Source organism: Megalobrama amblycephala, linkage group LG9 (assembly GCF_018812025.1).
Source record: "Megalobrama amblycephala isolate DHTTF-2021 linkage group LG9, ASM1881202v1, whole genome shotgun sequence".
Lineage (NCBI taxonomy): Eukaryota > Metazoa > Chordata > Actinopteri > Cypriniformes > Xenocyprididae > Megalobrama > Megalobrama amblycephala.
In genome coordinates, this window is record NC_063052.1 from 24,558,428 (window position 1) to 24,572,381 (window position 13,954).

General features: G+C 37.9%; 1 protein-coding gene across 9 annotated transcripts in view; it reads right to left on the reverse strand.

Annotated features, from left to right (window-relative positions):
- The window catches only part of pals2b (protein associated with LIN7 2, MAGUK p55 family member b), a 41,886-nt gene that overhangs the window by 1,407 nt on the left and 26,525 nt on the right, over positions 1-13,954 (reverse strand). For all 9 annotated transcript variants that reach the window (XM_048202294.1, XM_048202291.1, XM_048202293.1 and 6 more), the window contains 6 exons: positions 12,721-12,852; positions 12,536-12,632; positions 7,828-7,896; positions 7,269-7,430; positions 6,954-7,156; positions 6,099-6,227 (listed from right to left, as the gene is read on the reverse strand). In XM_048202294.1, coding sequence (XP_048058251.1) covers positions 6,099-6,227; positions 6,954-7,156; positions 7,269-7,430; positions 7,828-7,896; positions 12,536-12,632; positions 12,721-12,852 — 792 coding nt within the window. The remainder of the gene's footprint in view (positions 1-6,098; positions 6,228-6,953; positions 7,157-7,268; positions 7,431-7,827; positions 7,897-12,535; positions 12,633-12,720; positions 12,853-13,954) is intronic.

The window sequence follows — 13,954 nt, forward strand, 5'->3', positions numbered from 1 at the left end:
TGTGAATAACATTCAAGTCCTGAGGGCTGTTTCATAAAAGATGCTAAGAAAAGCGAGGATTAAACAACAAAACCTGACTTGAATTAACCTAACAAATGAGTTTGGGCTAAAACGGTTTCATAAAAGGTAATTGAAGTTCACGCAGTCCCGCTAATTCGATCCAGGTTTACCTAGTCAAGATAATTTCGCGTGCACGCTTTTCTTAAGCAGCCCTAGAGGTCGATCATGGATCAAATCGATCCACCATAGGAAACGGCATACATTTTGTGCTATTTTATGCGTTTGAGACATGGTGTTTTCCTTAGTGCATAACTTACTTTTCACAAGTTTATTCTCCATCTGTAAATGTTAGAAAGTCATGCAAATATTTCCATTTTGAGGCTAAACTTCACATTGAACGAGCGCTGCTGCGCGCATGCGCGCTAAACAGACGGGACGCAATAGAAGCGCAATAATTCTAAAATATACATTTCGCTAAAATATTTGATGTTGGACTTAAATGTGCCTTATGTACACTTTCAAACCTACAAGTAAGTGTATTTTTATGATAGTAACTGTAAATGGACTATTGTAATGGGGTAAATCAATATACTTTGGGACAATTACTGAGTTTAGATTCATCTTACCAATTAAAATTTAGTCTGTGCATATTAATTTTAATTTTTAATTTTGTGATTTTAATTTCTGCTCTTCTAATAACCATAAAGAGTACTACTGCCAAACAAAACCAGAGAGAAATGTATTCATATATTTTAAAACAATCTAATTAAATATTGGGCACAAAACATTTAGCCATTAAGAAAGGAAAACATACACACACAAATATATTATATATATATATATATATATATATATATATATATATATATATATATATATATATATATATATATATATATATATATAATTCAGGTTGATTAGGACATTTTTCCCAGTCATTTCAATAGCAAAAAGTGTCCTAATCAACCTGAATTCCATATATATATATATATGAGACCAGAATATAGATTAAATATGGGCCTTGGAAAAGGCTAGCTGACTTTATTGTGCTTTGACTACAGTGGGTAGTTTCAGTGTGGACAACAACCATGCATGCCACTTCAGCAGGCTGCATCTTACTCTGTCACTCTTCTCATAGCTTTTGCTGGCTCTGAAACACTCACTTGGTATTTCTCCTGCTCTTTGTCTAGCAAAAAAATCACTCATCACTTAATGAAAGCTTACAAATGAAGGCCTGATCGTTTCAGGGGCCTTGTCACAGGTTTATTGATTTTGAATTTCTGTGTTACTTTTGCTATATTTTCACACTTAAAACAATGATTTGGTAATCCTCTTGTATTCTTCTGTGCTAAGAAATAAGTCTCCTGACAGTTCTCTCCCAAGTGCTTCCATTGTTATCAGCATTAAGTCTAAGAATGATTCAGTGGGCTATATAACACTTAATTTTTAAGAAATTACTTCTCTTTAAATGTTTTGTTTCTCATCATACTTACCTTTTAATAAAATATTAAAATAATAAAAATGTCTTAAACTTACACAAATATATTTTATTTAGCACAATTTAGTAAATGTGTGTATTTTATTATATATATATATATATATATATATATATATATATATATATATAAATATACACACATAATAATACACACATAATATACACACACACTATATATATATATATATATATATATATATATATATATATATATATATATATATGTTAATAAAGTCAAATAATTGTATGTGAGAGAGTCAGTTGTAATATCATTGCGTTCCTATTGGTCAGTGTTAGAGGAGCTCAGCTTAGCCTGGTTGTTAGCCTGCTCCGGAGCAGGCTAGCTGCAAAGTGTAAATCTCCATAGTAACTTAATGTAGATTAATTTAGCCTCCCTTCATGCAACCGAGTCAGGGCTAAATTCAGCCAGGATAACTGGAAAATCCCAGCATAATCCCTTATCTTGCTTTTGTGCAATACCCCCCTGAAAGGTGAAGCAAAAGCGCCTTGATTGCCCCCAGGTGGCTGGTGCAGTATAGGTCATAAACCCCGCCCCTCTCCATGAAATGTAATGGAAGGTGAGACAAAGTAAACAATCAATTTACACTTTAAATTTTTTTTTTTCCAAAGACGGTTTCTGTAATTTGAGGCAGTGTTTAATCACACTGGTGTTAGTTCAAGTGTTCGTTCTTTAAATAAGTTTGGTTTTAGTTATTAAAACATGCATTAAAAATGGGGTTGAGACGTCATGATTGACAGCTGAGATTGACAGCTTCTCTGAGTGAAGTAATCACTGAGGCGCCAACTGACTTTTTTGGGGAACTTCGCGAGGAGATTGGAGCTTTAATTTTAATTTCTACATTTCCATAACTGTTTATTTTGGACTGACATGAGTTGTTCTGCATGTGGGCGGGAACTTGATATTGCTACACTTCGTGCTCACTACTGTGCAGACTCTGGCTCCAAGTTCACTATACGCAGACTCAAGACTCAAGATGTCAGCGCCACATTGGCGGCTTCAGTTACAACAATGGAAGAGAGTGAAGGTGCGTCGTCCATCTTTTTTACAGTCTATGATAATATTCATGAGCCCATTTTAGTGTGCAACAGTCAAAGAGCATAAAGATAAGTTGTTTTTGAATATTGCTGTTAAATATATAAACATTCTTAAAGTTAAGTAGCTTCTAGTGTGTTCTTAATCTCATAAAGAATGCTTGATTGACTGATGTTTCTTAAAGGTGCAGTAGGTGATCTGGGAAATGCTAGCATTAGCCTGCTAGCTTTGAAAGCATACAATCCCACCCTCCCTGCAATTCACCGTCCAAAGCCATGCCCCCTCCAAAACACACACACACACAGCTGCTCTTCGCAAAGCATCACAAAAGACAGCGTTAAACTACCTCATGTCTCAAAGCATGTAACATTACAATAATAATGAACATGAACAAAATAGAGAGCTTGTACCTGACTGCTGCAGATTCATTTCGGTGTTGAAATTGTTGACATGAATACGCATAATTTTGAGTATGACTAAACAGCTCCAGTTAGAACATTGTGGGTTGCCATCTCTTAATTACGGTAGTTATGGTGTGAACGCAGCACAAGTTCATTGTTTGGATTCGGTAGGGACTGTAAAAGATGGCTGCTGTTTGTTTGCGGTGCTCTGTGACTGAAGTCTGTCTGTATAAACTGCATAGCATGAAATGCACTGATGACTTTTGATGTCTGCGCAAACAGGGTGGGTGAGGGTATGTAAAAACATATGTTGACAGGCAGGTAGGACATTGTTGTCTGGCTATCACCAGACCAAGCTCAATTTAAAATTGAACATTGGTCTGGGGAGTCTCTATGTATTTTCTACTGCACACGAGGCGTGATGATCAACGAGCATTATTCACGCAATTGGACAGTCCTTCAACCAATCAGATCAACGATCCGGGTGACGTACTTTGCAGAGCAACGCGAAAACTCCAGTTTGTATTGGTTTGTAGCATTGATCAGCGGTTTGCAGAAGCAGCAATGGCAATGAGCGATTTTTGCAGGTTGTGCAAAAAAACATGAAAGTGAGTGGTATTTACACCCACTCAAGTGATTTGTTTGCTAAACTAAAGAAGTCATTCAGCATCGCCGAGAGGTTAAAAGCTGCTTGGCGTCGCTTCTCTATCGTCATCGTGTTATATCCGCCAATAGCGAGCATGGTGAATAAGCCAGTCTGTGATTGGTTCCCGCAAAAGAGTAACAGAGGCAGCAGAAATGAATGTACGGGTTTCCAGACTGAGTTGCCGGGCGAAATCAAATCGCCGGCAGATGAGTCTAAGGACATTGTATTATTTCATTCAGACCTAATATAATAATTAGAACATTTTATGGTCCTTACGCCTTCCACCGATGATATACAGTATCTCACAAAAGTGAGTACACCCCTCACATTTCAGCAACCATTTTAGTATATCTTCTCAAGGGACACTACTATAGAAATGAAACTTGGATATATTTTAGAGTCGTCAATGTGTTGCTTGTAGCGAAATGTGTCTAACATCCAGCAGCTCCGTGATGTCATTATGGAGAAGTGGAAGAGGATCCCAGCAACAACCTGTGCAGCTCTGGTGAATTCCATGGCCAGGAGTATTAAGGCAGTGCTAAATAATAGTGGTGCTCACACAAAATATTGAAACTTTGGACACAGTTTTGACATGTTCACTTAGGGTGTACTCACTTTTGTTGCCAGTTATTTAGACAATAATGGCTGTATGTTGAGTTATTTTTAGAGGACAGTAAATCTATACTGCTATACAAGCTACATGTTGCAACATATAATAAAATGGTTGCTGAAATGTGAGGGGTGTACTCACTTTTGTGAGATACTGTATATTTATAAAAATATATTTAGACCGTTTAACATAGTGATTGCTATCAGGATATGAGAAGATTTTCAACCAGTATAACAAAAAAAAATGCCTGGAAATGAATTAGCATTTTAACTTTTCCGGTTCCATTGCCCTGTGGTGAACACAAGCTCAAGATATTTTCACATTTTATTCAATCATACAAAATATATGAGTATTACCATATACTGATTTTTAAAGCTTTTACTTGTCTTGAAAAGTAAAAGTGGCTAACAAGTGGCTAAATGGGACTACATCGATTTTCGGGGACATTAAAGTCATCAGCCGAACAGGTAAACTAAATAATAATAATTAGAAGAAGAGGAAGAAGAAGAATGAACAATATTGTAAAATATTATTACATTTAAAATGTTTTCTATTTGAAAATATTTTAGAAAGTAATTTATTCTCAAAGCTGTCTTCAGTGTCGCATGATCCATCGGATCCCTCAGAAATTAATTATTCACCCTCATGTCGTTCCACACCCGTAAGACCTTCGTTCATCTTCAGAACACAAAGTAAGATATTTTTGATAAAATCCTATGACAATAATACTTTTTGTGCATCAAAAACACAAAATAACAACTTTATTCAACAATATCTAGTGATGGGTGATTTTAAAACACTGCTTCATGAAGTTTCATGTATTTCAGTAAACAATGCTTCGTTACGTCATAAGCATTTCAACATTTCAATGGTTCACATGAATTTAGCAGTTTCATACACGCTCTGAACCACTATTTCGAAACAAAAGATTTGTAAAGCTTCAAAGCTTCATGAGGCAGTGTTTTGAAATCGTCCATCACTAGATATTGTTGAATAAAGTCATTATTTGTTTTTTTTGGTACACAAAAAGTATCCTCATTGCTTCACAACATTAAGGTTAAACCACTGTAGTCACATGAACTGTTTTAAATATGTCTTTAGTACCTTTCTGGGCATTTGAAAGTGTAAATTAACTTGCTTTCAATGCAGGCCTCACTGAGCCATCAGATTATCTTTGTGTCTTACGGGTTTGGAACGACATGAGGGTGAGTAATTAATGACAAAATTTTCATTTTTGGGTGAACTAACCCTTTAATATGCTGATCTGGTGCTCAAGAAACATTTCTTATTATTATCAATGTTGAAAACTATTTTTGTGGAATTTTTGCATTTTTTTCAGGATTCTTTGGTGAATATAAAGAACAGCATTTATTACCAATAGAAATCTTTTGTAACTACAAAAATCTTTACAAACAATTTAATTTCTTTAAAAACAAATCTTGACTGACCCCAAACATTTGAAAGATAATGTATATCTCATGTATATCCCTTATCTTAGAAAAAAGCTAAATTTACAACTGTATCTATATGAAAATGCAGCAAGATGTAGCACAGCTGTCAAATAAGGCCATCTGGTGCTTGTTTAAATGGAAGAACAATTCAAAAATGTGCTCAGAATCACTTACAAGTAATTAAAACAGTCATGTTTAAAACTACAGAATGGGTAGCATATTGCATGACAAAGAAGAAACCTGAGGTGTACCACTGACATAAATGTTGATGTAGATAGGTAGCACATCTTACCAAACAGGAAATACCAATCAGGATGTGCTGCCTGTATGGCATATTTAGTGAAGCTGAACTAACCCAAAACCCTAACACTATGCAAATACATTGTGTGAGAACTAGATAAGATAGCACCACCCCAGGGGAAGTTGAACAGGACTCACTGTGAGTTGTTTGGTGGTGAGTCCAGCATCAACCACAGCTTTGTGCATGGCCTTCAGTGTATCGAACTCTGGAGCTGCGATGAACACAACGTATGGCATGAACTCTGCAGTTTTTAACACCTTCAGAGCCTAAGGACAGATGATACAAAAATTTAAAAACAGTTAGAATTCAAAGATAAAACAGCCATATCATATCATGTTATCCCAGCAAATGTGTTTTTTTTTTTTTTTTATAAACTCATGATTGAAGGTGCACAAAGTAATAATGTTTATGTATTGCTGGCTGTAATAAGTCTTCCTAAATAGCTGAAACGACAGCATGAGCATCCCTCTTCCTAGAACGTTAGTTTATATTGACTGATATGCAACATAACAAGGTCAGTCTCTCTGGAAAGAGCTTGTGGTATGTTTAGTAAGAGCTTGTGGCAGGTTGTTTATTAACACATTTAGCTGTCAAATCGCTCAAAGCTCATGTGACATGGCAGCTTTAATGAGGAGCAACCACTAATATGGAGTATACGTCTTATGTGAGTGAAAACATTTAAGTTGAAATAGATTCCTATGTGTTGAATTATTGAAATATGTGTGTGCGTGTGTGTGTGTGTGTTGCAAAGCTGAATTTTCAGCAGTCATTACTCTTTATTGTCACATGATCCTTCAGAAATCATTCTAGCATGCAGATTTGGTACTCAAGAAACATTTCTGATGATCATTTTTCATCAGTGTGGGAAAAACTTACTGAACGGTACAGTATATTTCATATATTCACTAATCAGAATTAGTGACATAATATAATATCTTTGAACCTCTCTGACTTTGAGAGCTGTTGAGAGATTAGCATGTCAAGACACTCACCTGAGGATTGACGTCCAGGATACACGTACGACCTTTGTTCACCACCTCATGGATGGAGTCGATTTTAGTGCCGTAGAGGTTGCCATCATACTCTCCGTGTTCCAAGTACCGGCCCGATTTGATGTCGGTCTCCATCTCTAGACGCGATACAAATCTATACGACTGACCATCTCGCTCGTCATCGCGAGGCCGCCGAGACGTATCTGAGATATAGAGACAGAAGAAAGAAATGGGTAAACATATAGACAAGAAAATGCATTTGATTTTTTTGTTTTATTTATATTTTGTATGTAAGAGTATTCCTTAGCCACTCACGTGGTACAGTGGTACCAAAGCGGGTGGGATGTAGTACAACTAGTCTGTTTTTCAGGCTACGACGACCAACTCCTTGCGCTCCAATCAGAATGAGGGTTTTCCTCTGAAATGGTGGCATACGTGCTACTTCCTCGTAGATCTGGAGTTCGTGACGATCAAACTCTGCAGCATAACCATAAAGGAGAGGAAACACAATGGATCAGTCAGATATAGTAGAATAAAGGATGCATACTTATTTTAAGTCAAAAAGCAAGAACAGACATTTTGAAATTAAATGAAGATGGGGGTCATATTCCACTTATTCTATAAATTCTGTAATTCAGAATTTTATTTTTATATACATTTTTATATTAAATATTATTATTAAAATATATATTTTAAATATATAAAATTTAATATAATATACATTATTTATTGTGCTTGTGATGTTCGTTTGTTCTCTAAGTCTCTAATTTTAATAAAAAATTCTATTGTATTCTGTCAAGATAAAGCTTTCTGATTTTGATTGTTACATAATTCTATACTATTTTTATAAAACCACGAATTTTTATCTGTTTACCTGCATTTTTGGCAGTGAGGTACATCATCTTCTTCTTCTTTTTACCAGTTATTGTTCCACATAGGATTCCTAAAAAGAGAAGACAGGAGAGCCAGAGATATATATTATGTGATGTAGTGGTTCCCACTTTTTAGAGTGCCCTACACCCTGAGGCATTTAACATCCTTCTGCGTACCCCTCTCTTCTGTCTTAGACTGCAGTCACAACCTTTCCATTAGATTAAGTGACAATAGTTGCCCTCTTAAATTGATTTTCAGGTGCATTTTTACCTTTATAAATGTGTCACAAAGCAACCCCTGGAGATCTGCTTTGGATAGCATGAGGGTTCTTTTGTGAGAAAAAAAATGATGGCTTTACCCACAACAGCACTGTTGTGCAAGGTGTAATTTATTTATAGCACCGAAGATATATACAAAAGTCCACAAGTGATGGCATGAAGATATATACAGTGTATACAAAAACCACAAAGATACTAAACTAAACTACAAAGTGTCAAAGAAACAAACTAGAAAATAAAGATAAAAAAATATATATACAAAAATATACAAATGATATCTTCACTATACTCTCTTGAAGTGATTGCTCACGGCACTACTGTTGCACACTCGCCTTTGACTTGGTTAAGAAGTTATAAATTTGAGTCTGGCCTCCTGTTTTATAGGCCAGACTCCGCCCCTTCCAAGGACATACCATTTCTTTGGTAATTAAAATCATCAATGTTCCATTAAACTTCACATATTTACAATTGATACAGTTTTAAACACATTTCCTCATATAAACATAATAAAACATATAACCAAAACACAATAATACAAAGGACTGTTGTTTTTCTCACATTTGTCAGTCTTTGAACACATACACTAATGGTTTTGCCCAACTTTGAGCATGGCGTGCCGGTGCGGCGCCAATAGGGACATCATAAGCGAGCGTCGATCAATCGCTTGGTTTCGCCAGTGACACCAACAAGACTGACCAAGCTTGTGACGAACAACAAACAAACACGGAATACACAAGACATAAACAAGACAACATGCATGTGTTATGTAGTATGTATGATCGAGATATGACTGCAGCAGGGAAATGTAGTGTGTGAAACTGTCCATCGGCTATCGGGCCTGTGTGTGCACCCGCTCCACCGACAGCCAAACGGAAGGGAAATCAGCGTGGTGAGTATGTGTGTGTGTGTGAGAACTCTGTGTGTGTGTTGTGTGGTATGTGTGTGTGTGAGCACTGTGCCCAGCGGGAATGTCTGCTTTATCACATCACCTCCCCCTTCTCTCGGCCGTATACTGTCCGAGTACTGCGACAGGTAGTCGGCAACCATGTTCTGTCATCCTTGTCTGTGCCGCACCTTGAATTTGTAGGGTTGGAGGCTTAGGTACCACCTCATTATACTGGAGTTGTGGTCTTTCATTGTCTGAATCCACATTAGTGCTCTGTGGTCTATGTCCAGATCAAACTCCCTCCCTAGGAGATAATATCTTAGACTTTCAAGGGACCACTTAATAGCGAGACACTCCTTCTCCACAGTCGAGTACCTGGTCTCTCTGGGCAACAGCTTCCTGCAAATGTAGACCACTGATTTTTCTGCTCCTACTTCCCTGTGGGCCAGGACAGCCCCAACTCCTGTGGCTAAGGCATCTACCTGGACCAGGAATCTCTGGTTGAAGTCAGGGATTTGTAGGACTGGGCTGGAGAACATCTTCTCTTTGAGAGTTCTGAAGGCTGCCTCGCAGTCCTCGGTCCATTCAATAGGGCTCCTTGCTGCTTTCGCCAGCAGGTTAGTAAGCGGTGTAGCGATGGTGGCAAAGTCAGGAAAGAACCTCCAATACCAACCCACCAGGCCAAGAAAGGATCTCATCTCCTTCTTAATCCCTTGGGCTTCTTCGGATGGCTTCCACTTTGTCCACTTGGGGTCTGAGTTTGCCATTGCCCAGGTGATAACCAAGGTAATTGGTCTCCTGCATTGCCCAGGTGATAACCAAGGTAACTGGTCTCCTGCCTTGCCCACTCACACTTCCTGACATTGAGGGTAAGTCCTGCCTCTTGGATTCATCTCAGGGTATCTTTCAAATGTGTTCCAGATGTTCCTCCCAGGAGTTACTGAAGATCACCATGTCATCCAAGTAGGCAGCTGCCCACCCCTCACATCCATGAAGCACTTGGTCCATCAGTCATTGAAATGTGGCAGGTGCCCCATGCAGGCCAAAGGGAAGAACCGTAAAATGGACTAGCCCCATCGGTGTCCTGAATGTATACTGTCTGGAGTCATTGTCAAGGGGCACCTGCCAATACCCCTTGCACAGGTCCAGGGTGGTAATGTATTGGCCCTGTCCAATTCTCTGCAGCAAGTCATCAATTCGCGGCATGGGGTAAGCGAAATGGGACTGTGCGTTCAGATTGCGGAAGTCTATGCAGACACGTAGTGTTCCATCTTTCTTTGGGACAATGACTCTGTCTTGCGTTCTGGTCGTACCACATTTACTGGGCTTTCTGTGCTTCTTTCAGGTTCTCTCTTGCCTGTTCTTGATAGCGCTCAAGCCGGTCCCTCATCTCCAGCACATACTAAACAACGCCCTTCTTCTCTTCCCTGCAAGCAGGATCCTCCAGGCTCTTCAGTATCAGGTCCAGGGGTCCTTGAACTTGCCAGCCGTATAGGAGCTTGAAAGGGGAGAAACTGGTTGAAACTTGAGGTACCTCTCGATAAGCAAACAGTAGAAATGGGATCCATTTATCCCAATCATTTCCCGAGTCTGACACAAACTTCTGCAGCATATTTTACAGTGTCTGGCTGAACCACTCCACTAAGCCATCTGTCCGTGGATGGTATGCACTGGTTCTGATGGCTGTGATGCCCAACTGGCGGTGAAGCTGACCCATTAGCTGCGATGTGTAATTTGTCCCTTGGTCGGTCAGAATCTCTTCAGGGATTCCCACCCTGGAGAACAGCTGTACAAGGGCTTGGATGATCTTCGGAGTGGTAACGGAATGAAGTGGGAAGGCTTTAGGGTATCTGGTCGCATAGTCACATATCCCGTATTGGTGTCCCGCACTGCTCCTCTCAAGTGGTCCCACAATATCCATGGCGATGCACCTGAAGGGAGTAGAGATAACAGGGAGAGGGTACAAGGGTGCTCGGCCCCGCTGGGACACAGCACTGGTCTTTTGACGTTGCACGTGTTTCAGTATGTCTGTACGTCAGTGTAAAGTGAAGGCCAATGAAAATGTGAACTGATGCGAGTTCGCCAACAGTGACGTGAGTGGGCGCCGATCAATCGCTCGGTATGTATGATAGAGATATGACTACAGCAGGAAAATGTAGTGTGTGAAACTGTCCATGGGTTATCGGGGCTGCGTGTGGAACTGCTGACCCTATTAAATGCATGTCTCATGTTTTATGTCAAATTCTTAAAATTTCATTAATTTATCAATATGATAAATAAATCAATACATTAAACAACAAATTATTTTAATCAAATGAAATCATCAATAAAAGCTATCTTAGCACTACAGTTGCAAAAGCTGCATCTAGATGTATTTACACATTGTTTAATGCTGCTCAGAGCTGGCATTAATGCAATTACAATTACATATGTTATAATGTTTTAAATGAAAAAGTTTCAGAGAGAAATATTAAATTATGGTAAAAACAAAGTGATACTTTTAAATATAAATCTAAAACCGCCACCAAAGTACCGCGAGAGCAAGAGCGAGAGCGGTACACCAAAGTACCGCAAGAGCGATCGGAGAGCATACGACTCATATGCCGATCTGTGCAGTGCTGATGCATTTTGAACAAGCCGACTTTCTTAATGAGTGACTCATCGAGTCATTTATTCATTCAATAAAGGAGCAACTGGCTATGAATGAGTCAGGAAACACAATAGTTCTGCTGTGATGGCTTTCATTGGAAATATTATTTCGTTCAATTCGTTGCAAAGTAGAGCAAACAATACTGACAATACAGTGTTTAAACAGTCAATATTCTCTGGGTTTTTTTATTGTTGTTGTAGGCCTATAAAATCAATGTCACATTTGCAATCGTGTGGATATTTGGGAAAAATGCATTCTTATTTGTATATTATCAAAATTAAAAACAAGAACTCACACAGCTATGTTTCTGTATCGAAGAGAGTTTGAATCTTAATCAATCTCTATGCACAGTTTGTGTCTAGGCCTTTATTTGTTCTTCATGCTAGTAAGTGCTAAAACCCTACTTCTGCAAAAGTAGTACATTGTCGAGAATAGCAGTAATGTATTGCGTTTTGCTGTGTGGATGCAGTCAGTTTTGACTGCAAAAGATGAGGTAATTTGATTGGATGTCAAGTATTTGACATTTTACGACAACTGCCATTTTCCTGTTTTTACACTGTTAGAAATACATGCTTAATTTATGTTATTTTAAGATAGGGTAGAATTAATTGAAAGGCAAATCTCAGCATTTTGTTCGTGTAACCCCTCTGTCAGTTTAGGAACCACTGATGTAATGTAATGTAATGTAGTTGTCCACTAGATGGCAGTAAGTTTGTATTTTCTGTAGGCTTGGGCACTGTAATAATATACATGGAACAATTTGAGTGTATCACGTACAAAAATGTACCATAGTTTTCACAAAGATACTTATTAATACTGCAAAAGCATAATACATAAATATGGCATGTCATTTTGTTTCATGTTTTGGCAACAGTATTGTGTTTAAGAGTATCACCTGCTCCATCAAGGTCTTTAGGAACAAATGCTTTCCTCTTTTCTTCCAGAAACTGGCTGGGAATCAACCCAGTACCTCCTTCCACCAGATGGCATGCCTGTCAATTAAAACAACATTGTCAGTAAAATACAACCGACCAATGCAAATAAGTCAGAACAGGTCAGTAAAAACCACAATAATCATACCTGCCACCAGTTTGGGTCTTCTCTGTTAACAATCTGTAGGATATCACCCCTTTTGAAAGCAAGACCCGCCTCTCTGCATGGAATTAGATTGTCACTGGCTGGATTGTAGTCAAAATGTGGCTGCACATACACCTGAGAGAAATAAAACAGGTGGGATTAATCCAAACACTAACCAGCACTTAGCATGATTATTATATTCACTAATACAGCACATAATTTTTATAACAATCAGCAAATGACTTCTGAGAAAACATCACCCACTCTGTCTCTTAGGAAAGTTTGAACCTGGGCTGTTCGGATTGATCCATGGTAAATAATATTAATATTAACATAAAAAAAAAACAAAAAAAAAAAATGGAAAAAAATAATAATAGTAATGAAATATCATAGTCCTTTTTTACACTTTAGTCCAACAAAATGAGGAGCATTAGGTATGTAATTGGAGCATAAGGATATGCATTAGATGTGTAATTGATTGACTTAGCTAAACAAGTAAATTAAAACTTACTACCAATACATATTTATTTCAACTAAGCAGCATTATTAGAGATAACCTACCCTATACCTTACACACACAAACTCGTATTTGATCAGACATCATGATCCGACAAGTATAACGACTAAATTTCAATGGCATATCTCCAGGATTTTAACAGATTGAGGAGGAGGGGATGATATAATATTTTCATAAATGGAAGATGAAAGTAATCCTTATTTTGTCGCCTAGTGTCACTGACTGTCAGATATTGAATCACAATAACAAAATTATTTATGTTATTAGCAGATTCCCTTTCTCAAAGAAAAATCCATTATATACACAGAGAGAGATGTGTGATACAGAGAAAATACCAGGAGCCATGTAATGAGATTGAATTTTGCGTGTGTGCGTGTCATGCCCCAGATAGCATGTGGAGTGTTATTAATAGGGCTCTCAGGGATCATTTTTACTACTACAAAGCATCATGGGATTTCAAAAATGGCCAAATGCAACCCTAAGAATGGATGTCTAATGTGACGGCATGCACACATGTCCACATGTGTGTGTTTTATATTTCACAAAAGGAGATGCCCTGAAACAAATACTGGTGGATATGAACTGCATGAATAAATATGAGTTTGATTTTGCATATTCAGTGTCTAAATATGCAGTTGTATTTACAGTAACATTTTTTGTTTAAGAAATTGATACTTGGCAAGGATGAATTAAATTTATCAAAATCGACAGTAAATGTCC